The sequence below is a fragment of the Bos indicus genome, chromosome 29 (genome assembly GCF_029378745.1).
Source record: "Bos indicus isolate NIAB-ARS_2022 breed Sahiwal x Tharparkar chromosome 29, NIAB-ARS_B.indTharparkar_mat_pri_1.0, whole genome shotgun sequence".
In the NCBI taxonomy this organism is placed as follows: Eukaryota; Metazoa; Chordata; class Mammalia; order Artiodactyla; family Bovidae; genus Bos; species Bos indicus.
The window spans coordinates 28,570,796-28,597,175 of NC_091788.1; the positions used below are offsets into that span (position 1 = coordinate 28,570,796).

At 44.6% G+C, this 26,380-nt stretch overlaps 2 protein-coding genes across 7 annotated transcripts in view; one reads left to right on the top strand and one right to left on the bottom strand.

Annotated features, from left to right (window-relative positions):
* Positions 1–1,406: 1,406 nt before the first annotated feature.
* On the top strand, positions 1,407–13,194 carry TBRG1 (transforming growth factor beta regulator 1). Its single transcript, XM_019955142.2, has 9 exons — positions 1,407–1,796; positions 3,421–3,491; positions 4,481–4,713; positions 5,301–5,437; positions 5,735–5,881; positions 9,708–9,805; positions 10,037–10,147; positions 10,537–10,679; positions 12,841–13,194. Exons 1-9 carry the CDS (start codon positions 1,647–1,649, stop codon positions 12,984–12,986), a joined length of 1,236 nt encoding a protein of 411 aa, XP_019810701.2. The 5' UTR covers positions 1,407–1,646; the 3' UTR covers positions 12,987–13,194.
* A 4,688-nt stretch (positions 13,195–17,882) lies between these two features.
* Positions 17,883–26,380, bottom strand: part of SIAE (sialic acid acetylesterase) — a 37,798-nt gene continuing 29,300 nt past the window's right edge. For all 6 annotated transcript variants that reach the window (XM_019955048.2, XM_019955045.2, XM_019955047.2 and 3 more), the window contains 4 exons: positions 25,715–25,848; positions 21,663–21,820; positions 20,492–20,684; positions 17,883–18,549 (listed from right to left, as the gene is read on the bottom strand). In XM_019955048.2, coding sequence (XP_019810607.2) covers positions 18,298–18,549; positions 20,492–20,684; positions 21,663–21,820; positions 25,715–25,848 — 737 coding nt within the window. In that variant the 3' untranslated portion in view covers positions 17,883–18,297. The remainder of the gene's footprint in view (positions 18,550–20,491; positions 20,685–21,662; positions 21,821–25,714; positions 25,849–26,380) is intronic.

A 26,380-nucleotide genomic window follows, 5' to 3' on the forward strand; every position in this document is an offset into this window, starting at 1 on the left:
ATAAATGACAGTACTTTCCCTCCCACTAGGTAGGATACATGTAACATATGCGGAGGAATAGTGAAAACAGAGTCAGATCACGAAGCCTGCAAGGACAAAATACAGCTGAACATCAAATAAATCAGGCACTTAGCAAATAAAGGTAAAAAAAAGAAAGAAAACTTCCTGTCAGTTAGAACAACCTATTTTCAGGTTCCAAGGTAAAGTGCCAATCTATAGTATCAAAGGCATGAGTATGGATAGTTGGTCAGCTGAAAGTATTCCTGGCAATTTCCAGACATGAATCCATAAGGCTGCCTTGAGTATGTTTGTAAAAGCACACTAGAAACATGAGGTCCAACGGGGCAGCTTACACTACGGATGGACATAAAGGACTCATAACCTTCTCTCTGTGGGAAAGCCATTTTATCAGGACTCTTGCAACTATTCTTACAATTTCCAGAAATGAAGTACCTGGATTTTTTATTCTAAACCTCTTTTTTTTTTAGCTGATCATAAGTTTCTTATTTAAGCTTCAGGTTTTTCTCCAGTAACTTAATGTTTTGACAGTGTACATATTTTTCTTAATTTCCATATACAATTCTAGAAATCTAAATTTTGAGTATACACAATAGTAATTAGGTATCAGTACAGAATCTTTCAGTTTATAACTGTCTTTCACCTCATCATTCTAAAGAGCATACTCAGTTTTGAGAAACCTGGGACCCAGAGGCTCACTCTAGTTAGTGGCATGGCTGGGGGGAAAAAAAGAATACTGCAAGCCTTCTACCTTCCAATCCAGTACAGTTACCAATACCGCATTCTAAAGAACTGTCTATTCTACTTGATGATTTTAGGCAGACCTTGGTTACAGAGTTAGAGCTATATTAGTTTAAGCACAGAAACATACTTTTGGTTTCCTTACGCAAATATATACTGAGTGCCTACTTAGTGCAAGCCCCTTATTAAAAGTGCCGGTTAAATCTTCCATCTTCCCTACTAGATTCTAATCTGAAAGCAGGGGACTTCTTTTTTCTATTCACCACTGTAATCCCAGTAAAATGACAGCGTACTAGGCCCTCAGGAAACATCTATGCCAGCTTTATGAAGAAAAGAAGCAGACAACAGCACTCCCCTTATGCGCTCCAGCGCGTCGTACAATCGGGGAAGGCCAGTCTGTAAGGAATGTGGGAAAGAGGTGCTAAAACACTTCGGGCTTAGGAACCATGTGATTTTTGTGTATTGGTCTTTAGCTCAACAGTAACAAGCCTCAGCTAAACACACACATGTACACAACGTCTCAAACGGTCGTTTCCAACCGCTCTCCCTCTTCACCAAGCCCCGCCTCCCCCCAGCCTCCCGAGCCGCAGATCCGCCCTGCCGAGACCGGATTCCAGCACCGGAAGTTACGTGAGGTTGACGCCGTGACGTAATCTCCGGTCGCGGCTGACTTCCGAGGCAGATGCGGAAGTGCAGGAGGTGCCTGGAGTCGGTTCGGTTACAGGATTTCTGGCCTAGCCAGGCGCCTGGTGAACCTTCCAGAGAGGTCGTTTTTTAAAGGCCCGCTCCCGCCAGCCCAGCCCAGACCAAGCCGACGTTGAGGGCCGCTCCTCAGCGGAAGGGCCGATGCAGGCCGCGCCCTGGAGCCCCCATAGCGGGGCCGGACCATGAGCCTGCTGGGCAGCCTGGCCTCCTCGCCGCGAGACCCGCTGCAGTCCAGCAAGGCCAGGATGAAAAAGCTCCCGAAGAAGAGTCAAAACGAAAAGTACCGGCTCAAGTACCTGCGGCTGCGCAGAGCGGCCAAAGCCACGGTGTTTGTAAGTATGCCGGCGCTCGGGCCTTCTCCACCTTTAGCCTCTCCTAACTCGCGAAATCTTTACCCGAACTGTTCCCCTTCCCAGAGTGGCAGTGTTAATAGAATGTTAGCTCTTCCAGGGTACATTACTTGTGGTTAGCCATGTGCGAATTACATAATTCCTGTAATTCTGTTTCCTCGCCTGCAAATGAGCGCTAATAACTAACTACCTTGCTGAGTTAATGAAGATTAAATGAGGAAAGTTAAGGGGCAAGTACCTAGAAGATGTGTCAGTAAGCGTTAGTCATTTTCCTTATTGCCGCAGAATCCTTGGAAATGCCTTTGGTTCTCCAAAGAAACTTGAGAACTCTGGCAGAGCCCTGACTCCAACAAGTCAAACACCTGATTCTAGTTTATTACTTCATTACCGCATCCTGTTCCCATGCACTCCGCACACCCACAGCCGACCCCTTCCCTGAACAGGCACATGAAACTTTCAATAGTCCCGGCTTCTGCTCTCTTGTGAGTCTTCCGAGTTTTCTGCTGATCTTTTATTGTAGGTGCAGCAGGTTTATTTAATGAATGAACTCTTTCTGGTTTGCCAGCCACAACTGTTAGACGATATTGTGGCTTGCTCAAGCTCAGCTCAGTGCTTGGAGATAGCAAGTATCTCAAATGTCTTCCCACATGTGAATCAACACCTTACCTCTTCGCATACCAAAATTTGAACATCCCTTAGCTTTTTTGGACGCACAGGGAAAGCTTTGGAAATTAGAACACTTATTCTGAGGACATTTATTTGCCACCTGCTATGTGCACTGGAGAGAAGTAAGAAAAGCAGAATTTAAAGGATTCGGTATCTAATTGATGTTGCCTTTCTTTTATCCCTAAATATTAGCGGTACCTAAAGCTTGGCACTTGTATTATTATTAGACTCTTGGTTCCATCAGACCCATGAAGAAGGTTTCGTGAAGAAAAAAGGTATTGTTTTGATCGTTCAACGTTTGAGGTCCCAACTGTGGAACATCCAGATTGAAACAGTCCCCTCAGGACTCATGTTTGAGAGATGAACGGAGCCATCAGTAAAGAACGATGATGCTTGAATACATATAAATAGGTTGTGAAGTTTAAAATTTTATAGACTAGACTTGATTTTGTTCCATCCAGATTTTTCTCTTTAAGGTTCATTACTGTATGCTTTGCTTTGGGTTAGGTTGCTTTATAAGCTCCCTAAGAGTCAAGGCACTTGGGAATGAGGACGTTCCCTATTGTTATAAGGGTTGAGGTAAAGTATCTATAGATTTGAGCAGTATGGCCTTCTCGCTGCTGATGGCTACCCTAATTAAGGTGACCATATGTGTTGATTTTTCTGGGACACCCTACTTTGCCGTATTGTTCTGGCAAAATAATTACTAACTCCCCCTTTTCACTCGAAGGTGGTGCAGTTTCCAAATTACTACTCTGCCCATAGTAGAAATTGGCCCTACCTTTACTTACAGGTTTCTTTACAGTTTGTCTGCACTGTAGACTGGCTCTTCTTCTCCCTAGCAACACATAGCTCTTTGGTTTGGAATATAGCTCCTCTTCTCAGCCTACTTTGATCTTTTATTCCTTTTGTGTGATTATATTCCAAATTTTTCTTCAAGGAAAATGCTGCTATTTGTGATGAAATTGCTCGTCTTGAGGAAAAATTTCTTAAAGCAAAAGAAGAGAGACGGTGAGCTGGGGTCACTTTGTGTTCAGAATCACATTTTTGGTGATTGATATGGTGTTGGTGCTCATGGGGGTTTTTTCCTCCATCAAGATTTTTGTACTTTGCACCGGCCACCAGTGTGGTCCAGAGAAACTCACAGCCTGTGGTACTGATTCATAGCAACCCAGGTCATGTTAGACTGTGATGATGAAACAGCGCTCTCCATCTTTCCAACAAAACCCTCTGACCACATCTAATAAGTAATGTGGTATTATAACTGGGCTATTATAAAAGCCAGGGAATTAAAAACTACATTTTTTTCCTACAAATATTTATTCAGTATGTAGTAATTGATGCTTTTGAACTGTGGTGCTGGAGAAGACTCTTGCGAGTCCCTTGGACTGCAAGGAGATCCAACCAGTCCTTCTAAAAGGAGACAAGTCCTGGGTGTTCATTGGAAGGATTGATGCTGAAACTCCAATACTTTGGCCACCTCACGCAAAGAGTTGACTCATTGGAAAAGACCCTGATGCTGGGAGGGATTAGGGGCAGGAAGAGAAGGGGACGACAGAGGATGAGATGGCTGGATGGCATCACTGACTTGATGCACATGAGTTTGGGTGAACTCCAGGAGTTGGTGATAGACAGGGAGGCCTGGCATGCTGCGATTAATGGGGTCGCAAAGAGTAGGACACAACTGAGCGCCTGAACTGAACTGAGTACTCTGAGTGAGCAGCTCATGATATGTGCCCTTTGGAAGCCTAACATCTTCCAGCATCCAGTTAGAAGAGCTCTCCATATGCAGAAGGGATGCACTGTAGTCCTTTATCCTTAGCTTCTTGAGGTGTTATCCTCTGGAGCTTCGTTTTTCCCAGGGTTTAATAAGAACTTTACTTTTGTGAATGTGATCGTCTTTGCATGTACTTGTGACTTTTCCTAGTACTTGAATAAAATATGGAATTGAGACAAAACAGAAGCTCATACCCCTTGCTCCCTTTCCTCCCCAACCTCAGGTACTTGCTAAAGAAGCTCCTCCAGCTACAAGCCTTAACCGAAGGGGACGTACAGGCTGCAGCTCCTTCCCACAGCTCCAGTTTGCCCCTGACTTACACTGTGGCCAGCTCTGTGGGAACCCTCCAGGGAACTGGGCCGGTCTCTGGGCCAAGCACTGGGGCTGAGGAACCATTTGGGAAGAAATCCAAGAAGGAGAAAAAAGAAAAAGGCAAAGAGAACAACAAACTGGAAGGTACCTTGGCGAGAGGATATCAGTTGTCCTGGTGGCTCAGCAACTAATGAAAAGAACCTGGTCCTGACTGGTAGACACTCGGCCACAGAGATGATGTAAACTCTTACTGGTCCTTAAGTACCCCTGGTAAAGGCCCTTGAAAACCAAGTGTCTTCAAGCCACTCCGGGTAGAGGACTCATGTTTAGACCTGATTAAACATAATGAGAGAAGTTCAGGGCTTCCCCCACTTCTCCTACATTCCCAGCTGTCTGGGAGCCTCCAGTTCAGTCTTTCCTAGAGGCAGGGAAATGGGCTCGGTGGCCTTTGAGCACATGGATGGCTTGGAAAATTGCTGACCTTATAAGTGAAGCCAGAGGCCTTACAAAATGTAAGGCTTCTAGATCCTAAGCACTGATGCTGAAATTGGTTGCAGCCAGGTGGGCGGGTTAGAAAGATAAACAGGGCTTTGGGGAAAAGCCCCATGTGCCCTTTCAATGTGTGCGTAGAACCAGGATTGTCTCGTTGCTCTTAGCATCGTGTAAATTTTTTCCCTTCCCCTCAGCATTGGGAGGGACCTAAAGTGGGTGACCCCAGATTTGCGTTTCAGTTCTGAAGAAAACATCCAAGAAAAAGAAAATGGAGGCAGGTGCTCGCAAGCCGGTTCAGCCCATTGCCCTGGACCCCTCAGGACGGCCTGTGTTCCCCATCGGACTGGGGGGCCTAACAGTGTATAGCCTGGGGGAGGTGAGTGAGCCCAGCGACCAAGAGAGAGGAGCAGCAGAGATTCGGGAGTGGGGTTGAGCCTTCCCTCCCTGTTCCCATAAGCAGCAGTCCCTCGCTGATCCAGACCAACCCCTGAAAACCTCCAGTCCCTAGGAAAGCAGATTGTTTTCATCGGCTGCACATCCAGCGCTCTTTGTCTCTCTGATCTGAGTCACTCTTTTCAGCCCCAAGGTGGTTCTAGAGGCTTCCACAGTACCCTGGGCCTTTCAGTTCTCCAGCGACCTCAGTGGCAAGTTGAGGGGATCTTTTCTCTTCTAGATCATCACCGACCGACCTGGCTTCCATGACGAGACTGCCATCTACCCCGTGGGCTATTGCAGCACTCGGGTCTATGCCAGCATGCGGAGTCCAGACCAGGAGTGTCTGTACACCTGTCAGATCAAGGATGGTGGCACGCAGCCTCAGGTACCTGCGCTAAGGATAACTGCTGGGTTTTGTTTCCTTTTCCCCTCTTTTTCTGAGAACCTTCTCTGTGACAGGCACTCTGTGAGTAAGTGATGGAGCCAGGATGTGAATCTGCATCCGTGTGATTCCCCGACTGACACCCCTTCCGGTGAACCGTTCTGCTCCTCACGTTAGTGGTGACCATGTGAGGCCTGACCAGACTGCTTGTGTGTGAAGTTCAGGCTTACACTCAGGGAAGATTAGTGTGACACTCTGCCCGTTCAGGTGGAACCAAAATGGAGGCAGCAGATAAACTACGTATTCACTTTTGCCTGCGCGTGCTCTTTTTTTTTTTAATTTATTCCTTTATGTTCAGCTGCACTGGGTCTTCATTGCTGCGCGCGGGCTTCTCATTGCGGTGGCTTCTCTTCTTGTGGAGCACGGGCTCTAGGCGTGCAGGCTCAGTAGTTGTGGCGCGTAGGCTTAGCTGCTACACGGCATGTGAGATCTTCTGGGACCAGGGATTGAGCCCGTGTCCCCTGCATTGGCAGGCAAACTAAACCACTGGACTACTGGGGAAATCCCTTACTGCGCATCCTCTCAGTGCTGTGGTTCAAGACGGTTCATTTTCCCACACCATGTCCTCTGATCCTTGGGGAAGATAGACTCTTGTCAGAGTTGCAGGCTTCGCTGTCTGATGATGTTGCAGGTGGCTGGAAAATGGGGTGGAAGCTTTGAGCAGAAGCTGAGAGCCTGCCTGCCACTTGTGGATAATACTGCATCGCTCCTATCCTTGTTAGAAGGCTCTTAAATGCAGCTGAGAGTTCTGATGACCTTGGCCATGCAGCATTTCTCTTTAGAACGTGTTCTAACAGACAGACTTGATGTAGCAGTGTTTATAACAAATCTATATATTTAAGGAAAATCTAATCAGAATCCTAATAGAACGTAAATGACAACCCACAAGCTGGTCCTTAATTTCCTCTGGAAGTGTTAGCTGCTCAGTTGTGTCCAACTCTTTGCCATCCCATGGACTGTAGCCCACTAGGATCCTCTGCCCATGGGATTCTCCAGGCAAGAATACTGGGGTGGGTTGCCATTTCCTTTTCCAGAGGATCTTCCCAACCCAGGGATTGAACCTGGGTCTCTTGCATTGTAGGTGGATTCTTTACCACCTGAGCCACCAAGGGACCCCTGAAAGACAAATGCTAAAGTGTTTTTGAAAACACAGATTCTGTAGGGTTTTTGTTTCTTTTGTTAAGCCATTAGTCCATCCACACAGGATTTTCAGGTACCTTGTGCGCTTTCATTTTTTTCCCCTAACTGACATCAAGTGACACCTTTGAAGTGAAGTGAAGTGGGCTTTGCTTGTGGTTCAGCTGGTAAAGAATCTGCCTGCAGTGCAGGAGACCTGGATTCTACCCCTGGGTTGGGAAGATCCCCTGGAGAAGGGAAAGGCTACCCACTCCAGTATTCTGGCCTGGAGAATTCCATACTGAGCTTTCCTTTTTTTCTCTAACTGACATCAAGTGACACCTTTAATGTATACTAAATACATGTAATACTTTGTTGTGTTTCCAGACAGTTCTGTTTCATCTATTTGACTATAAATCCCAGTATGACTTTTATTTACTTTAGCTTCATAGAATGTTCTATACTGTAATATGTTAAAACATAGAACAATAGTTTTATTGTCCTAGGGTGAGGGGAAAGGTTTTCTTTAGCAAGATGTGAAAACTAGAAGCCATAATGGAAAATAGTAACAGATTTGACTATTAAAATTTTAAACACTTCTGAATGACAAAAACCACCATGCTACTGCTAAGTCATTTCAGTCGTGTCTGACTCTGTGCGACCCCATAGACTGCAGCCCACCAGGCTCCCCCGTCCCTGGGATTCTCCAGGCAAGTGGAGTGGGTTGCCATTTCCTTCTCCAATGCATGGAAGTGAAAAGTGCAAGTGAAGTCGCTCAGTGGTGTCCGACTCTTAGCGACCCCATGGACTGCAGCCTACCAGGCTCCTCCATCCATGGAATTTTCCAGACAAGAGTACTGGAGTGGGGTGCCACCATAATCAAAGTTAAAACTCAAGCAACAAACAAGAAGAAAACATATCACAGTGGATTAAAATCCAGATAAAGTGCTCTTGTAGTCTAAGATATAAAAGCAATCAGATGGGAAAAAAAAAAAAAAACAGGTATTTCACAGAAACAGTGCAGATGGTCGATGAGAGCAGACAGCACTCGTAGTTAGGGAGATGAAAATAAAACAAAAAGATCTTATTTTTCTCATACGCAAATATCAGATAGATAATAGCAAATGTTGGCCAGCGTGTAGGAAAACAAGTACAAATGGCATTATTAGGAGTGAAAATTGTAAAGTTCCTTTTTTTGGAAGGCTGCTGGGGTAGTATCAACAATTTTAATGTGTGAATCTTTGGTCCAGGATACTTCTAGATATTCTGGAATGTCTTAGATGCACAAATGTGAACAGAAGAGTTACATATAACAGTATAATTGCGACATTGTTTGCAATAGCAAGAATTTAAAAGTAGCCTTAATAGCCATCAGTAGGAGAATGGTTAAAAATTAAAATATACCCACCTTGTATAATATTATACAACAGTTAAAAGAATGAAGTAGAGAAAGATCCCAAGACCAAAATAATACATTTTAGGCTTTTAACTGTGCTTTGCTCGAATAGGATATATAAGTGTACACACAATATAAAAGGTTGGGATTGGTGTGATCAGTATCAAATAGAAGAGCAACCCTGAAATATTCGAAGATAATTGTTAACAGTTTTTTCATGAATTAGCTGAGAAATCAGTATAAACCATCAGAATGTTAAATTTGCAACATATGTCATTGAAATAATAAAACCATTCTGACTGAAACTACTCACAAGATAATTTATTATTAACAAAATTTAAAGAGCTCTGAAATTTGACACAGGAAGATTGAATCAAGTGAAATAATAACCACAGAGGAAAACTAACAGTAGTAGAAGCCACTCAGTAGGGTTTGTTTTGGATTCTTAAAAAAAAAATGATAAATGCACATAATTGTAAACACATATATACTATTTATAAATACATATAGTGTGTATGTGTGTGGGTGTATATATATATAGATATACAGAAAATAGATTAATCCTGTGTGGAATAATTTGATTAAACTTTGAAAGACTGGAAACTGCTTAATTGAACTTTATAGAAAACTGATTAAGGAATTTAACTGACTAAATATAGAACGTGTTACAGAAAAGAATTTTCTTTTTCTTTTTCTTTTTTTTTTTTTTTTTGTCAAAAGTCTTTAAACAGTATAGAAAATTTGTCAGGGAATTGTTAGCTAGATCACACTTGTTACAAAATACTTTCCTGGCAAAAATTCCTCAGTATTAGTAGAATTTTGATCGAACAGTTTCTTTTTATAAACAATCAAGATATTTTACAACTCAATAAAGTGAAATGGAGATTTGTAGTCAAAATGGCCTCGATCTCTTCCTAGATACTGTAAAATCAATGTAAGGTTATGTGGAGAACAATCTCATTTGTTTCAAAATATCTGTACTTATAGTTTATAAATATGTTAGTGGATAAGAAAGCATCTGGAAAGGTATGGAACAAGTTAAGCATTGCCCTCTGGACAGTAGTTAAACAAAGGGTGCAGAATCAAACAGTTGAAAGCCTTTCTTTGTTTTATGGCTTGGAGTGTCTAACAGCCAAGACACAGTTAAACAAGAGGCACACCTTGCTTCGGGCTCCAGAGTGAAGAACAGCAGTAGCAGCAGTGTGACTGCCACCTTCTCCCTGAAGACTGGGCTCACTGCTCCTTTATCTTTCTCAGTTTGAAATTGTTCCTGAAGACGACCCCCAGAATGCTATCATCAGCTCCTCCGCTGATGCCTGTCATGCAGAGCTGCTCAAGACCATCAGCACGGCTATGTAAGTTGACCAGTAATTGGAAGGCAGGCTAGAAAGGTCAGTTGGGGTACAGTGAGACCTTCTCTCTTGCTTTTAATGAGTAGAGATCCCTTATTGTATAGAAAGCTAGCCTATGTCCTTGGCGTATCTTGGCAGCTACAGGCTCCAGACTCTCCAAGTCAGGAAAGATTACTCTGTGTGTTCATACTCATCTCTCGGCTCTCAAGCAAAAATTCTCTGTCTCCCATTTAGGGGAAAACTAATACCCAACCTGCATCCATCTGGAGCTGACTTTTTTGGGTTTTCTCATCCAACCATCCACAACCTGATCCAGAGTTGTCCAGGAGCTCGAAAATGTGTCAAGTAAGTGGGGTCGAATCCATTTCCTTGAAAGAAGCTCCATGGTCAGTGGGCCAGGGACTAAACTGGTGGCCACTGCTCTGCTTGTTCATCTATTTACTGAGCTGCTTCTGTACATAAGGCACAGTATCGTCTTCTGCGGCCTGTGGATGGTACCCTGCTGTCCTGAAGGTCTTACCATTTGTGTGCATCATGACAGCTAATGGATGGGGAAGTCCTGCAGAAAAAGTGTCACTAGAGACGCCTGTCTGTGCTTTTCAATTTTGGTTAGTTAATATGTTTTTCAGATATATATAGGAGAGACCTAAAGAAAAAAATACCTGATCCCTTTGGAGGGACAAATGGATTAACAGCCAAAGGACAACTCAATAATGTTCCCTTTGGTCCTGCAGTTACCAGTGGGTGAAGTTTGATGTGTGCAAACCTGGAGACAGCCCCCCACCACAAGAACAGCTAGAGAATGACATAGCTACAAGCTTTGAAGCCTTTCAGAGACACACCTTCGATGAAGATCATAGTGATCCCATTCTACAAGGTATCTTTTTTATTTTTCCCTTCTGGTTTGAAAGTTGACCATTTTTAGGCTACCCTTCCCTCTTCCTTCATCGCCGAGTAGCCCACTGACCTGGGCAGTGAGTGACAAAGGCTTTCCCTGCTCCAGCCACAGGTAGCTCTAGCAGAAGTCTCAAGGCGTGGCTGAGATCCTGGGGTGGCAGGGCTCACCAAGAACTTAGAGCAGCTCATTTTCTAAGCTGGATGTCCTCAGCAGAACTCTAAGGGGAAGTTCACTGTGGGACTTGAAACATAACATATAGTATGGAAATCCATGGCCTTGATCCTGCCTATCCTCCATGGATTCCCCCCACAAATGAGTGGAGTGATCAGAGGATCCAGCATGGGTGTCATATAGGGAGAGCTCTGGACTAGAAATGAGAAAATGGAGTTAACTTCTCTGTCTTTACCTACTGTGCTCTGTAACCTTAGGCAAGTTACTTAATCTAGTTGATTTACACTGTTAATTTCTGCTGTACGCCAGAGTGATTCAGTTATACATATATACTTTATATTCTGTTTTGTCACGGGATATTGACTATAGTTCCTTGTGCTATACACTTGTTTTTATCCATTATGTGTGGTTTTTATCCATCCATAAAATATCCATACATTTTATCCATGTGCATACTAGTATGCATGTCTAGTCTGCTAATCCCAAACTCCCAATCCTTTCCTCTCCCTTGGCAACCACGTGTCTGTTCTCTATGTCGATGAGTCTGGTTTTGTTTTGTGGATATGTTCATTTGTGTTGTATTTTATATTCCGCATATAAGCAATATCATATGGTATTTGTCTTTCTCTTTCTGACTTACTTCACTTTGTATAATAACCTCTGTCCATCCATGTTGCTGCACATGGCATTATTTCATTCTTTTTTATTGCTGTGTTATATCACATTGTATGTTTACATACCACATCTTCATTCATTCATCTGTCAGTGACTTGACTATTCTGTTGCTATGAACATAGGGGTGTCCATCTCTCTGTGTTATGGTCTTGTCTGGGTGTATGCTCAGGAGTGGGATTGCTGGATCATGGCTTATAGTCTTGTCTGGGTGTACGCTCAGGAGTAGGATTGCTGGATCATGGTTTATAGTCTTGTCTGGGTGTACGCTCAGGAGTGGGATTGCTGGATCATGCTTATAACTCTAGTTTTTTGAGGAACCGCCATACTGTTTTCCACAGTGGTTGCACCAGCGTACATTCCATCAACAGTGTAGAAGGGTTCCTTTTTCTCCACAGTCTCCAACATCTATTATTTTGTAGACTTTTTAATGATGACCATTCTGACTAATGTGAGGTGGTACATCATTGTAGTTTTGACTTGTATTTCTGTAATAATTAGGGATGATAAGCATCTTTTCTGGAGAAGGAAATGGCAGCCCACTCCAGTGTTCTTGCCTGGAGAATCCCAGGGACAGAGGAGCCTGGTGGGCTGCCGTCTATGGGGTTGCACAGAGTCAGACGTGACTGAAGCTACTTAGCAGCAGCAGCAGCATCTTTTCATGTGCCTATTGGACATATGTATGTCTTCTTTGGAGAAATGTCTGTTTAGATGTTCTGCTCATTTTCAATTGGGTTTTAATTTTTTTTAACTGTATGAACTATTAGTATGTTTTGGAAACAAAACCATTGTCAGTAGCATCATTTGTAAATATTTTCTCCCAGTCCATAGGTTGTCTTTTTGTTTTATTGTTTCCTTTGCTGTGCAAAAGCTTTAAAGTTTGATTGGATCCCATTTGTTTACTTTTGCTTTTATTTCTTTTGCCTTGGGAGACTGACCTAAGAAAACATAAAACATTCAATTTATGTCATATGTTTTGCCTGTGTTCTCTTCTAGGAGTTTTATAGTGTCGTGTCTTATATAAAGTCTTCACCATTTTGAGTTTTTTTTGTGTAGGGTGTGGGGTTGTAATTGATTCACATGTGGCTCTCCAGCTTTCCCAGCACTACTTGCTGTATTTCAGCCAGTTTGCTTCATTGTAGAAGTAAATATCTGTCCTGTCTCATCAAACAAGAGCAGAATTGGGCTGACAGATGCAAACGAATTGAAAGAATTAAAAGGATATGTGTGTGTCTGATCAAGCCAGTCTCCTAAGATTCCCAGGCAGCAGTGGAACTTAAGGAATTTTTTTCTCCAGGATCCTTGGACCTCCCGGAGCTTCAGCCTACAGCCTTTGTGTCTTCTTACCAACCCATGTTCCTGACCCATGAACCCTTGGTAGACGCTCACCTACAGCACCTGAAGTCTCCGTCACCGTGCAGCCCATCTCAGTCTTCGGATTGAAGTAAAAGGAGTCGATACCACATCATTCTCATCAGGATGGGTATTTTAGCTTAATTAGACTATATAGAAGAAGGCAGCAACTCAGGAGTGAAGAAGATAGTAAATTAACACATTTTGTCGCAGAGGTTCCCATGGTGACAGCTTTCCTGGGAAAAACTTCAACTTGGTTTTATTTTTAGTAATAAATTTCTGTTGACAGTTCTGCTTATTTTCATCTTGTTGTCATCATGATATAATCAGAATTTTACACCTTCTGACAACCCTCCACCCTTGATTCTGAGCCTGGGTTGTTGACTGTCTCAGCCGCTGCAGCCAGCTGCTGCTTTATCTTCACGTCAGTGTGATCAGAGTCAGATCCTACTTATCCCCAAGCTGGAAGGTCCAGTGCCGGGGTCCAGCCCCGGTGGATCCAGGGAAATTCGAAGGAGAGACGGCTTCAGCGATCAGGATACAATAGCTTTAATTAAATATTAATTAGAGATATAAAGAGTAATAGAATAAGGATAGCTCAGTAGGAAAATTCAGTGGAGAAAAGAGGCTGAATAACTTGGTTTACGTGGAAAGCTAATAAAATTCCAATACAAGGAATTTATGTCACCTACGTAGGCTGCAGGTGTCCTCCTGTTCTCCCGAAGGAGAGGAGACACTAAGGCCTCCCTGGTCAGATCTTAGAAGCCCAGGCATAATTAGTAGGCTTGACGAGCCTCCACGTTCCAGATGGGGATTCAGCCAGAAGGTGAGAGAAAGAACGACATGGGGAGACCAGTCTTTCGAGGAACTGATCCCATTCTTTATTTTCCCATGGTCTACTTTTATACACAGAGATGTAAAACAAAAGTCATGTGGGGTCAGCAGTCCTGACTTTTATCAAAGTCAGGTGCTTCATACAAATGTATACAGAGGTCTTAGGGGTGTTACATCATCTTCTGGCCAAGGGGCCTGCTGACAATTTATGACCCTCTCCTTGTGACAGCGGTCAGTCAACCAGAACACTTATTTCTCCAGGGGTGATTATTCTTAAAACAGACCCCACCTTCCAAAGGTACCAGATGAAGTTACATTCCTATAGGGTGAGGTTGTAGTGGGTTTTACTTAAGAAAAGAATTTATTTAGCCTAAGGTCTAATGTGATTAATATCAAAGGTTAATACTTATTTCTTCTATATATTCATTAATGTGTATAAGGAGCAAGAGATATGTAGCAGCAAATATTGGCTCAACAATGAAACCCTCCACCGGTATAATTCCTAACTAGCCCACTAATACTATATTAATAATTTTCTAACTTCTCAAAAGAATCTGTTTTTAGAAAGTTCAGAGCATCTTGTGCCTCTCACGGTTGGGAGGCTGTGAACAATCACATGTGGCCGGACAATCCTGTCAAGACAGGCTAGAGAACCTTCAGAGGAGTTTGTAGGTTGAAACACTCCGGTCACGCCCAGGAATTATTATTAACTGGAACTCTAAGTTAACCCTTTTTCAGAGAGAGGTGGTGGGGGGCAGTCCCCCATAAAGTCAGAGGTGTAGGTGAGACCACAAAGTAGTAAAGTAGGCAGACTCTGATTTTGGGGGTAGATGCTCGAGAATTTCCAGGGGGCCTCCTGAGGCTCGATCCCGCCTGTGCGTATGCCAGGCCTCCTTCCTCATGACCTTTGCCACGGGCAGAGTTCCTCACGCAAGGCCCACTGTTCATCTTCTTCACATTTCACAGGAGGATCCAAAAAGTCATCTCTAGCCTTGTCTACATCCCCTTTGTGGCTCCACTGAATACATTGAAGCTACACAGTAACACAAATACACGATTGGTTCCATCCTCCGTAACAGACTCACCCCATCAGTTCATTAGTTGTGTAATAACTGCATTCTATATAACAGAATTTCCTGGACTCCACTTACAGCATTAAGGTAGAGGCTTACCCTATCACTGAAGCCCAGCCAGTTCACCTCCACCGTACCTGTGTGATGATTCACTGTCAACCAGCCAGGAACCAGGGCTGGCTGGAATGGAATGAACCAAAGGAGGCCAGAGGTAGAAGGATGGGGAAGAGTGGAGGAACTGGATTGTCACTGTGCTACAATCCATACCCACTAACGGAGAAAACAAACAGGGGGCCTGCATTTTATGGGACTGTATCTGGACAGTCGAGGGACGAATCAAATGCCACCTTTAGAGCACATCACACTGGCCACCATAACGTATCAGATGCTAAAGTGACTAATATTGATTTTATGACTCTTAATTATGGTCTTACAAGTCTGTGTAACTTTTAAGTGCAAAAATACAATAAAATATGGATAATAGCAAATCGGGATAGAAAGGAGAGCACTCAAAACTGCTGCATGTTTTTCATTTTTCTTATTTCTCTACCTCAGATGCCAGAACCCATTTGTACTTAACACAGAAGTGGTATCTGCTGCTTTTATCACATAATCTGTATCTTTCCATTCTGTTACAGCCCAAGTTAATTACAAGTTCACAGTGAGCTTCATTTTAAGAAAGATATTAAAAAGTTCTTATAAGTTAGTGCATGAAATGAAGTGAAAGTCACTCAGTCGTGTCCAACTCTTTGCTACCCCACGGACTGTACGGTCCATGGAATTCTCTAGGCCAGAATACTGGAGTGGGTAGCCTTTCCCTTCTCCAGGGGATCTTCCGAACCCAGGGATCGAACTCAGGTCTCCTACATTGCAGGTGGATTCTTTACCAACTGAGCCACAGGAAAGCCCATAAGTTAGTGCATGGTTTACTTTAATAAGCATTCATTTGTAGCTTCCCTAGAAGTATTTTCAAACTACAAATCTCAGCTTTGTTAGTTGTTTTCAACTGTGGCAGTCAAGACCCACATATTTTAAAATTAAGTTCGAAGACAGAACATACTGGAATGCGTTGGATGCTGAAAGGTTGAATTCAACTATACTGTGTGTATAGGTGTTTATCTCCCACTCACACAGTACACGTGGGGATATGCAGAATGACACAAAGTGTTTCTACTATGAATCATTGTTTTAAATAACTTGAAAAATACTGTCCTAGCTATACACTTAAAAATTGTTTTCATCTATTAGATTATTAAAGATTTCTTAAGTTTGACAGTATTCAATGTCGGTGAGAATAGGGGGGAAATATGGGACTTTACCTTGGTGGAAATGTCACCTGTTGAACCCTTTGGAAGGGTTATGCTGTGGGTATTAAAATGTTAAACATATTTATTCTTAACCCTGTTAGTCCACATTAAGGACCCTAAGAGATTAAGTGCAGAACGATGTTGACATGTAACGGTTATCACAGTATTAGTTTAAAACCCTGTCTGTCTACTCATGGCAAATTGGTTAAGTATGGGGCACCCACCAACTGAAGCAAATGAAATCTCTCTTCACTTTACCTAGGGAAATTATTTTGTTAGAATAAATAAAAAACACCAATTACTAAATAATATACAGTGTAGTGGTGTGTAAAATCTGACCCAAACAAATCAAGTGATGATCACCAAAACACTGTGTCCAGATGATGAATTTGGGCGTGATTTTACATCATACACTCTTCTTTAGCACCCAAGTCTTCTACAGTGATCATAAATTTCATTTTCAAACAGTATTATTTTCATTTGGGAAATAACCTGAATTCCTACACAATGTTTTAAATTATTCAACCATTAAAAATAATTTTCACATGACTTTGCATGAAGATATCCACTACCTAAACCTAACTAGTTGTACGGTGTGCCCTAGGTTACCAGGAGTGAAGGGAACACAGGCCTAGAGCTCTTGGCTGTCTCTTGCTCCTTCCAGGTTAGAACAGCTACTGAGCGCCTGTATGTTGGGGGTACACAGTAGATTGATTTTTTTCTCAGGAGCTGGTGCAGGGTTTGTGGTTTCTGTGAGGTCAAATGAATCAGAGACCAAGGTGCAGGTATGAGGAGTTAATTGTACGCTAGAAGTCCTCAAAGGAGCCAAAGTTCTTTGCATGCTGCATAGCTGTTTTGGTTTTTACTAACTAAAATCTTGGTACTGGGACTTCCCTGGTAGTCCAGGGGTTAAGACTGCACTGCCGGGGGCACGGGTTCAATCCTTGATTGGGGAATTAAGATTCTGCTCGCTGTGTGGCACAGCCAAAAAATTAAAAAATAAATAAAATTTTAAATAAAATCCTGGCACTAACAAAGCATCCCTGCTGTTCAGTTACACTAGAACCCCTTGGGGCAGGTGTGGCGAGTGATGCGTGTGCTTCTGTGCTTGTTTTTCAGTTAAGATAATGGGAACTACTCGCAGATAAATCTTGCTCCTTTCTCAGCTTCAAAGGACAATTTGCAAGCCTGTTCCAAACCCAGTTTTGTCTAGAGATCAATGTGTACCCATGACTCAGGATGTTACTTTATTTCCAGCTTCTTAATAGATGACAATTATCAAGTGCCTTCAGCTGTTTTTAATCAGCCAGTAAACACCGTTAGGATTCTCAACAGTATACACCAAAGCCCTCTTTCACATTTGTCCCATCTGGATTATTTTTCTAAATGCTTATCATGTAGCTTTACTTTCAGACTCTTTATTCTCCCATCTGGGTTATTTTTGTTAAACCTCTTACCTGTCAAGAGCCCAATAGCGCTATCTGCTCTCCCTGACCTCTGCAGTCACGTGGTTCCCGCACGGGCTGCTCCACCTTGCCCTCTCTTGCCGCCTCACAGCCATCCCTTCACACCTCCCAAAATCCCTGTGTGTGGTTGTGGTTTCTTTGTTTTAAACATTCACATTATCATTTAGACTGAAGGAACAGAATTGTTTTTGGCTTAGCACAAAACAGGGCCATCTTCACTTCTCTGAAAGACTTGTGTACCAGAAGAAACATGTCAGTTCCACATGAAAAACCGATGGGACGCTTAGAATGGAAACTCTACAGAAATTTGATAACCACTTGTCAGATTTTATTAAAAAACAAACACGTAAATGCTAGTCAGCCTCCATGGCCTTGAAATCTCTTCCAATCCTGAGTTTCCACAGTCTAGAGGTAACACAAAAGTGTTAAAGACTGTTCATTCCAAATAATGAAGGAAGTGAATCACACAGGCTCAACTTGTTTGTAGTTGGTAATTAGTCTACTATGGATACCTGGCCTGGCTGAGGACAGAAGGCAAGCGTTCCATTCGCCTACCAGCCCTGGCATCTCAGAATATGAAAACAGCCATGTGCTAGCCGGGTGCTCTCAATGAGGCAGTTTGATTAATTTCCATTAAAAATCAGTAGTCATTTAAACTCCTAAATGCCCAAATCTAAAGGATCCACACTTGTGTCTGAGACGTGATTACACTGCTGTAAAATCATTTAGCAGTCCTGCTGTGATAGCCAGGGCTCGGGTTTGTAATGGGAGCAATAAAGGGAGGAGCTGGCAGGGTACTGGTCAGGTGGTACAGGGGACACTGCTTATATTCACAAGGCCATGGGGTCCAGGCATACCGAAGAGCAGCTGGGGTGTCATGGCAAGACGTGATGTTCAGGGCCAGGGTCTGGGTGGAGAAGGTGTCCATGGGAGCTGGAAGCCACTTGCACTGGTGGTCACTGCAACATGAGACCTAAACAGGAGAGTCACGAACAGGAATGGTTAGGATAGTTGGGAGGATGTGCCAAGAGATGGGCCTGCTCTGCAGACAGACGGAAGGGCGAGAAGGGGCTGCTCTTGGCCAAGGGACGTGTTTTCTACAATAACCAGGACAAATTGGGTCTGGTTATCACAGCCACAGATCGATAATAAAAGTTCACAAGATAAATAGCTGAGATCAAGAAATAAAACAGCAAATTACTGAGAGAGATAAGACAGCATGGAGACATGAAGCACTTAGGAAAGGCTCCCCTGAACAATCTTCCTGTGGTCCTCCCACCAATCAGGCAGGAATCTGGGTGAGCAGATTGCTTACTGGAATCTGGGCTGCTCTCTGGCTCCCAGTGGAGCTCGGAGAAGAGGAAGGGGCACACGGAACTGTGGATGGTAAACTATTCTCAAGTCAGAAAGCGATTCTGGTGAGGGAGTGTTAAAATAGCCAGTTCCCAAAGGTTCAAATCTGTCCTGGCCCCAACTCCGACTCCAGGGCCAGGCAGTGGGCATATTGCCAGCAGCTGACTACAGAGGGGAAATCAGAGTGCCAAGATTCCAGGGCGCTGGGACTCACCTAAAACCCAGCATCCAGGGAAGCTAAGTGGAGTTCAGTGCTAAGTAAGCACCTGAGGCAGGGGGATTCCAGAGGAGGAACAGTCCCATGATCTCTTGTGTAACTACAGTTTATCTTCTACATTCTTTCACTGTTCCTCCAATGCCCTCTTTTCACTCACCACCCCCCAACGCCTAAGGGCCTCAGGACTCCCAAAGACACTCATTTAAATATTCCACCTGGGGATGCCTCCAGCCACCACCTTGGCCTTGTTGATGTTGTAGAGTTGCTCAGTTGTGTTCGACTCTTTGTGACCCAATGGACTGTAGCCCACCAGGCTCCTCTGTCCGTGGGATTTCCCAGACTAGAATACTGGAAGTGGGTTGCCATTTCCTTCTCTTGGGGATCAGAATCCCCGACCTAGGGATTCAACCCTGCATCAGCAGGTGGATTCTTTACCACCAAGCCACCAGGGAAGCCTCAACCTAGGAGACTCCTAAATAAGCTGTTTCATCAACAGCCCCAGTTCTACAGTGAAATGATCCTCACCAGGTATTAGAAGCAAGTACAGAGTTCCATCACTGTGAAAGTGAAAGTCGCCCACCACGTCTGACTCTTTGCGACCCCACAGACTACAGTCCATGGAATTCTCCAGGCCAGAATACTGGAGTGGGTAGCGTTTCCCTTTTCCAAGGGATCTTCCCAAGCCAGGGATGGATCCCAGGTCTCCCACACTGCAGGTGGATTCTTTACCAGCTGAGCTACCAGGGAAGCCCATTACAGTAATTCAAACTAAGCTGCAAATCACCACACTTAAATCTCTTAAAGGAGAGATTAAACTCAAAAGAAAATCAGAATTTAGGATAGTGTGACAAAAAAAGATGTCCAAGGATGAGGGAAATATTCTGCAGCCAGGATCATTTCCTTTCAAATAGGTACCCACAAATAATGCTACCTGTCCTGAGCAAAAATGGCTGCTCTGGGAGGGAAAATACAAATGGAATATCTTTTTAATATGGACTCAATTTGTTAATTAATTTTAATAATTTTTTATTTTTAATTGTTTAATTAACTAATTTGATTTATTTTATAAATTGTAAACAATTATATATTTTTATAAAATAAAAATAGGTTTATAACATTTATATATTTTTTTATTTAATATTGATTTAATTTTTAAATTAGCTTTTGTCTCATCAAAATTGCCTCTAAGCGAATGAATCAAGAACTGCTTACTTGTCACTCTGAGATAAACCTAGCCCCTGACCAACCAAGACCTGCCTCGTATATAATTAGAGATGAGCCTCGGTGTGGAGGAAATCCTGATCCCCACGCAGGATGAACCCCTATTGTTTTCTGCAGCTCTCACCTCAAATATCTTGTCGTCACGCCTCTGCACCTTGATTGGCTGGGAATATGTGAGGTTGAGCAGCCCGGTGTCGGCCAGGAGTTCTATCTTCTGAGGCAGTGGTCCTTGAAAGATCAACTTCTCCCCGTAAGCCAAGGCACGGGCCCCCAGGTGCAGCCTGTAGGCCACCGTCTGCTTATCTCGAGGGTGAATGCTACAGGACGAAGAACAGGGAGAGAACTTAGGGTTTGGGCTCAACAATAGTCATATTTAAAAAAAAAAAAAAGAAATCTTATATAAAGAACCCTTTAAGAAAGTGAGACTGAATCTAATAGCCAGTGACCCGGGGCTAGTCAGCCTAAGAGAAATGGTGAATTGTAACCACAGACGGGTCTTCTATGCGTCAACAACCCTGAAATAATTGATGGCTTGGAAGGAAGTAATAAGGGAAGAGGAGGAGGGAGGGAGGGCAGACTTTGGAACTAACCTAGAAGAAAGAGCTGTCGTAAGACTGTTGCAAGCACTCAACGTTCTCAAAGTGTTTCATCTGAATCAGGTTGTCACTACTCGGCCCCCTCCAGGTTTTATGTGTTCACTCAACAAACATTCCTTCATTCAATAAACAAATATTCATTCAGGCTCCTGCTGTAATTGGGACACTCTGCACTGGGCCCCAGGTCACACTGCCATTCCCTCGTATCCTAGTAGGCGGTAGTCATCAGGGCTGTTCACCAATGTCCCGCTGGTCCTCCTCTGAGTATGGGGTAGAATTCCACTTCCTGCTCTCACTAAAAATAGACATGGCCATGGGACTTGCCGTGGCCAGTGCAATGTGAGCAGAAGAGACTTGTGTTGCTTCAGGTGGAAGCCTCCAGCTGCGAATATGAGACTGTCAGGCAGCTGTGGAAGCACAGATCCCCCCGGAGCCTCTGTCACTCTGGATCTGTGAATGACAACGACAGCAAAGCCCGTCCCTTCTTTGGACATGAGAGTGTCAACACGAAATAAGGTTCGGTAGCATCACGGCCCCGGGGTGGGGAGGGGTGTTAGTTACTGTAGCACATCCAGGGTGTGAATGATGGATAAATCATGCTTCTAGGGTCCATTCCTTAGGCCCGCTCACAAGTGAACATCAAGAGAAGGCCACAGAAAACACATATTACTGTTCAAGCAAAGCCCGAGAAGCACCCACCTGCCAAAAGGTGAGTTCCTATCACAGAGATCCACAGCAGCAGCCATGAAGGTGTTGGGCATCCTTTGGTTGGGGACGTAGCCAAAGTCGGCTGTCTGATGCCAACGGATCTGGGGAAGTCCATCATGCAGGGCTTCACCAGACAAATAGGAAGATAACTAGAAAGTAGACACTGTGCATCAGAACTTCACTGCGTCAGAAACCTACACTTCAAAACAGCTAGAAAAACATTAGGAAAAAAAAATTTTTTAAAGAAACCGACACTGGAGTCTTTCACAAGCAGACCCTGCTTCTGCTTCACTCACTCGCCCACGGGCTGATCCCAACACGTTCTTACCGAGTCTCTCACCCTCCTGGTTGAACCACTCATCCCACGAGCTGTGGTAGAACTCCACCCTCCAGCCCCCTCCTCGCAGCAAGACCTGGAGTCTATTTCTCCTTGCAATGAACTTGGGCTAAGCCTGTGATTTGCTCTGACAAACAGCATGCAGCCGAGGTGATGGTGAGCAGCTACTGAGTCTCTGCCTCAGGAGTGCTTGCCTCCTGGTTTCGTCTCCTCAGAGCCCTGAGATGGCCACGGAACAAAAGTGCAGCTGCCCTGCTGAAGAAACGTGGAGACAGCAGCCTTGGGGACCAGAAGGCCACGAGGAGAGAGGCGTTCATGTCCCAGCCTTCCCAGCTGAGGGTCCAGTCACGTGAATTCTGGGTCCTTCAGTTCCGGCTGCAGGCACACGAGCAAGCCTGGCTAATGTCCCAGGGCAGAAATGAGCCGCTCCGGGGGACCACCTCTCCCTGCCTGGCCAACCCATGGAATGAGGAGCAAACACAGTGGCTGCTGTTGTCAGCCCCAAAGTTCTGAGGTCGTCTGTTACAAGGCAGTAGGTCACTGACCTATTGTACATCTGTGTACAACACAGGCCAAAGCTCTGTAGGGAAGTGGAGAGGACCCTCCCCTTGTTGCTAAGTCGTGTCTGACTCTTTGCAACCCCATGGACTGCAGCATACCAGGCTCCTCTGTCCTCCACTATCTCCCAGAGTTTGGTCAAATTCATGTCCATTGAGTCAGTGATGCTTTCTAACCATCTCATCCTCTATCGCCCCCTTCTCCTTTTGCCTTCAATCTTTTCCAGCATCAGGGTCTTTTCCAAAGAGCCGGCTCTTCACATCAGGTGGCCAAAGTATTGGAGCTTCAGCTTCAGCATCTACCCCTGAGCACATAGCAGACTTCATCAAAGACCCCAGTCCTTCACACGTTCCAGCAGCCATGCCCTGCTGCCACCTGGTCGTGAGGTTTCTCCCACTGAAAGAAAGAGTACATTTTTCCCCACCACTGGTTCTTATTAAACTCTCCTATGCAAATCGGCCTTAACACATGAAGTGATAAAAGGTGGTGGAGCTTCGCAATGAAATGTCATGAAAACTAGAAAATGGCAATAAAAAGACCCACTGAGTAACCCTGCTGCTTCCCACACAACACCCAAGAGAGAAGGCTGAAAATGGGGCCATGTGCGCCAACGGGCGCCATGATGCAGATCCCTGCAGGAACCCCCTGGAAGAGTCTAGGGGGAGTTCCAGCCTGAAGTGCTGAGGGGAAAATGCTACCAAGAGCCACTCAAGCCAAGGAAGTTGTTTCAAAATGGCAGTTGGCTGAGAATCCCTGCAGTCATTCCCCACTACTTCATCAGCTGTACTACTACAGATTGACCGCATGGGGGCAGCAGCAGACTCTACACCCACAGGAAATTCCTGTATTTTTCCCCTGAGATATAAAGCAGGCCACTTGCAGGGATTAGGAGAAACACTGCTGCTAAAGAAGGCATGTCACAGCCACAGAATATAAAAGTGGCTACATTTGCAGGATTCTACAATAGCATCTGTGTTTTGTAGTCTGGTTCACTGTTTCTCCAAAATCCTTCTGAAAAAGCATATACTCCCTCGAGACTGGTAGTCATGTCCAGACATGAGAGATGGACTATAAAGAAGGCTGGGTGCCGAAGAACTGATGCTTTTGAACTGTGGTGCTGGAGGAGACTCTTGAGAGCCCCTTAGACTGCAAGAAGATCAAACCAGGCAACCCTGTAGAAATCAACCCTGAATATTTACTGGAAGGACTGATGCTAAAGCTGAAGCTCCAATACTCTGGCCACATGATGCGAAGAACTGACTCATTAGAAAAGATCCTGATGCTGGGAAAGATTGAGAGCAGGAGGAGAAGAGAGCGACAGAGAATGAGATGCTGCTGCTGCTGCTAAGTTGCTTCAGTCGTGTCCGACTCTGTGCGACCCCATAGACGGCAGGCTCCCCCGTCCCTGGGATTCTCCAGGCAAGAACACTGGAGTGGGTTGCCATTGCCTTCTCCAAGGACGAGATGGTTGGATGGCATAACCAACTCAATGGACCTGAATTTGAGCAAACTCCAGGAGATAGTGGAGGACAGAGGGGCCTGGCATGCTGCAGTCCATGTGGTCACAAAGAGTCAGACACAACTTAGCAACTGAACAACAATAATAAGGTCTCCAGTCCTGAACTCCAGCTCCTCTCTCTCCCCATGCCTCAGATCACACATCAGTATTAAACTCGCAGACATGTGGATGTAGCCCTGCCCTCTCCACAGAGCTCGCGTCCCCATCTAACTGCGTGCTCCAGTTACTGCCACCATGGTTTCACATGCAGCCCTTTCAGCCAATTCATCTTCCCTAACAGACCAACTGCCCCTCCAGATTTTCCGACTTCTCTCATTTATAATAAACACAGGCATCTTCTCACTTGTGCCAAGCTTTACATGGACTAGCTCATTTAATACTTAAAATAACAAAGAGGTTCGATGTCTTATTCGAAATCACACAGCTAAGGAAGTGCCAGAGCTGAGAGTCAAATCCCCAGACTACGCTCGGAACCATTAAACTGTTGTATTTGACAGTTCCCTTTGAAGTTAAACATTTATAGTCCCAGTTTTTCACAAGCAACCAACATACTGTTGTTGATGATGATAAAGCTGGCGCCCGAGGCTAAGGCACTTCTACTAAACCAGGGGTAGAGGACAAGGAGCAGGTCTCTCTGCTTCCTGCTGTATATTTCTAGTAGCCCACACAGTTTGTGGCATATAATAAACACTTAAACGTATTTTTGGCCTAAGTTGATTGACGTCACATTCCAATCACCATGTACACAGGCTGAGAGGCAAAAAAAGTACCTTCAAGGACCAAATGTAGTTTCTACCAACAGTAACACAGAAGTGGTGACAGGCGTTGCTATTTTGAAAATAATGAGCAGAATATTCTCGTTCAAAGTCAAAACAAATGTTAAGAAAGGAGAAAGGAAATGATTGTAAAGTAATTGTAAGTGGAAAGCAGGTCTATAAAAATCTTTTATCCAAAAAAAGCCCTATGAACTAGGACAGAGAAGAGGAACGGGGTGGGGGAGGCAAGCGGGGGTTGGTGAGAGGGAAGTATCTGTGGGCTACCAGAGGCGGATGCCTACAGACAGGGGTGTCCAGCCAAATACTAACGCCTGTTTCGTGTCTATGTTGTGAGGCGGATCTTGTTTATGTCACACCTTACTTGTTTAATTCCTATATTCCAGAAAAGTCAGAACTACTGCCCCGCTGGGACATCTTGGTCCTGGAGGGGTCGTGTGAACAGGTGAGGTGAAGCACTTAAGAACTTGGCTGTGTGCGTGCTAACTTGCTTCAGTGGTGTCTGACTCTTGCGACCCCATGGACTGTTGCCCACCAGGTTCCTCTGTCCATGGGATTTCCCAGGCAAGAATACTAGAGTGGGTTGCCATTTCCTTCTCCAGGGGATCTTCCCGACCCAGGGATTGAACCAACATCTCCCGCATTGCAGGCGGATTCTTTACCACTGAGCCACCTGGGAAGCCCAAATACTGGTTACTTATTAATTTTTTTAAGATTTAATTGTCCTGTCAGTGAGCTGAGATGAACAGCAGGCAGGCTATGAGGGCAAAAAAAACAGAACATGGATTCCAGGGAAGAGGTCTCAGCAGCATCTCCCCCACCAAAGCCCACAAACCCTCTTCCTTTCGGCACCTACCTGGACAAATCCGAATGGGAAGAGGCGCTCTGTCTGCCCCTGGGAGCCATCGTGGAAGGTCTGGCGCCAGTCGTCAATGAGCAGAGGGAATGTACAATTGTACAGGTCCCTGTTAAAGTTTACATTGGACTCCCCTGAAAACAGTCCAAACTGTGAGAGGGAGTTGGGGTAGACGCAAGATGACCCCACATTGCTCCCTAGCCTCCATCCTGAGGTCTCGCTGGACTGGCCTCAGGTTTGCTGTGGCTGATGGGCCATCAGCAAACACGACTGCAAGAGCAGATCGGCTCTGGAGTTTGTTCTCTCCTGACACACTTGGAAGCCTGACACTGCCATGTAAATGATAAATAAGGCTGAACTAGCTTGCTGAAGATCCTCCGTGGTGGCTCAGTCAGTAAAGAATCCACCTGCAATGCAGGAGACCAGGGTTCAATCCCTGGGTCGGGAAGATGCCCTGGAGGAGGAAACGGCAACCCACTCCAGTATTCTTGCCTGGAGAATCCCATGGACAGAGGCTGGTGAGCAACAGTCCATGGAGTCACAAGGAGCCGGACACAACCGAGCAATAAACCATCACTATCACGGCTTGTTGAAGGACGAGAGGCCATGTGAGAACCAGGAGCCCCAGTCAACAGACATGAGGTAGAGGCCATCCTAGGTCATCCA

What these genes read in the sequence shown, in the direction of transcription:
- TBRG1 (XM_019955142.2), top strand. Translation starts at nt 1,647, where the DNA reads ATGAGCCTGCTGGGCAGCCTGGCCTCCTCGCCGCGAGACCCGCTGCAG. An exon ending in AAGACCATCAGCACGGCTAT is followed by an intron (nt 9,806 to 10,036) that starts GTAAGTTGACCA and finishes TCTCCCATTTAG; the next exon opens with GGGAAAACTAATACCCAACC. An exon ending in GGAGCTCGAAAATGTGTCAA is followed by an intron (nt 10,148 to 10,536) that starts GTAAGTGGGGTC and finishes TTGGTCCTGCAG; the next exon opens with TTACCAGTGGGTGAAGTTTG.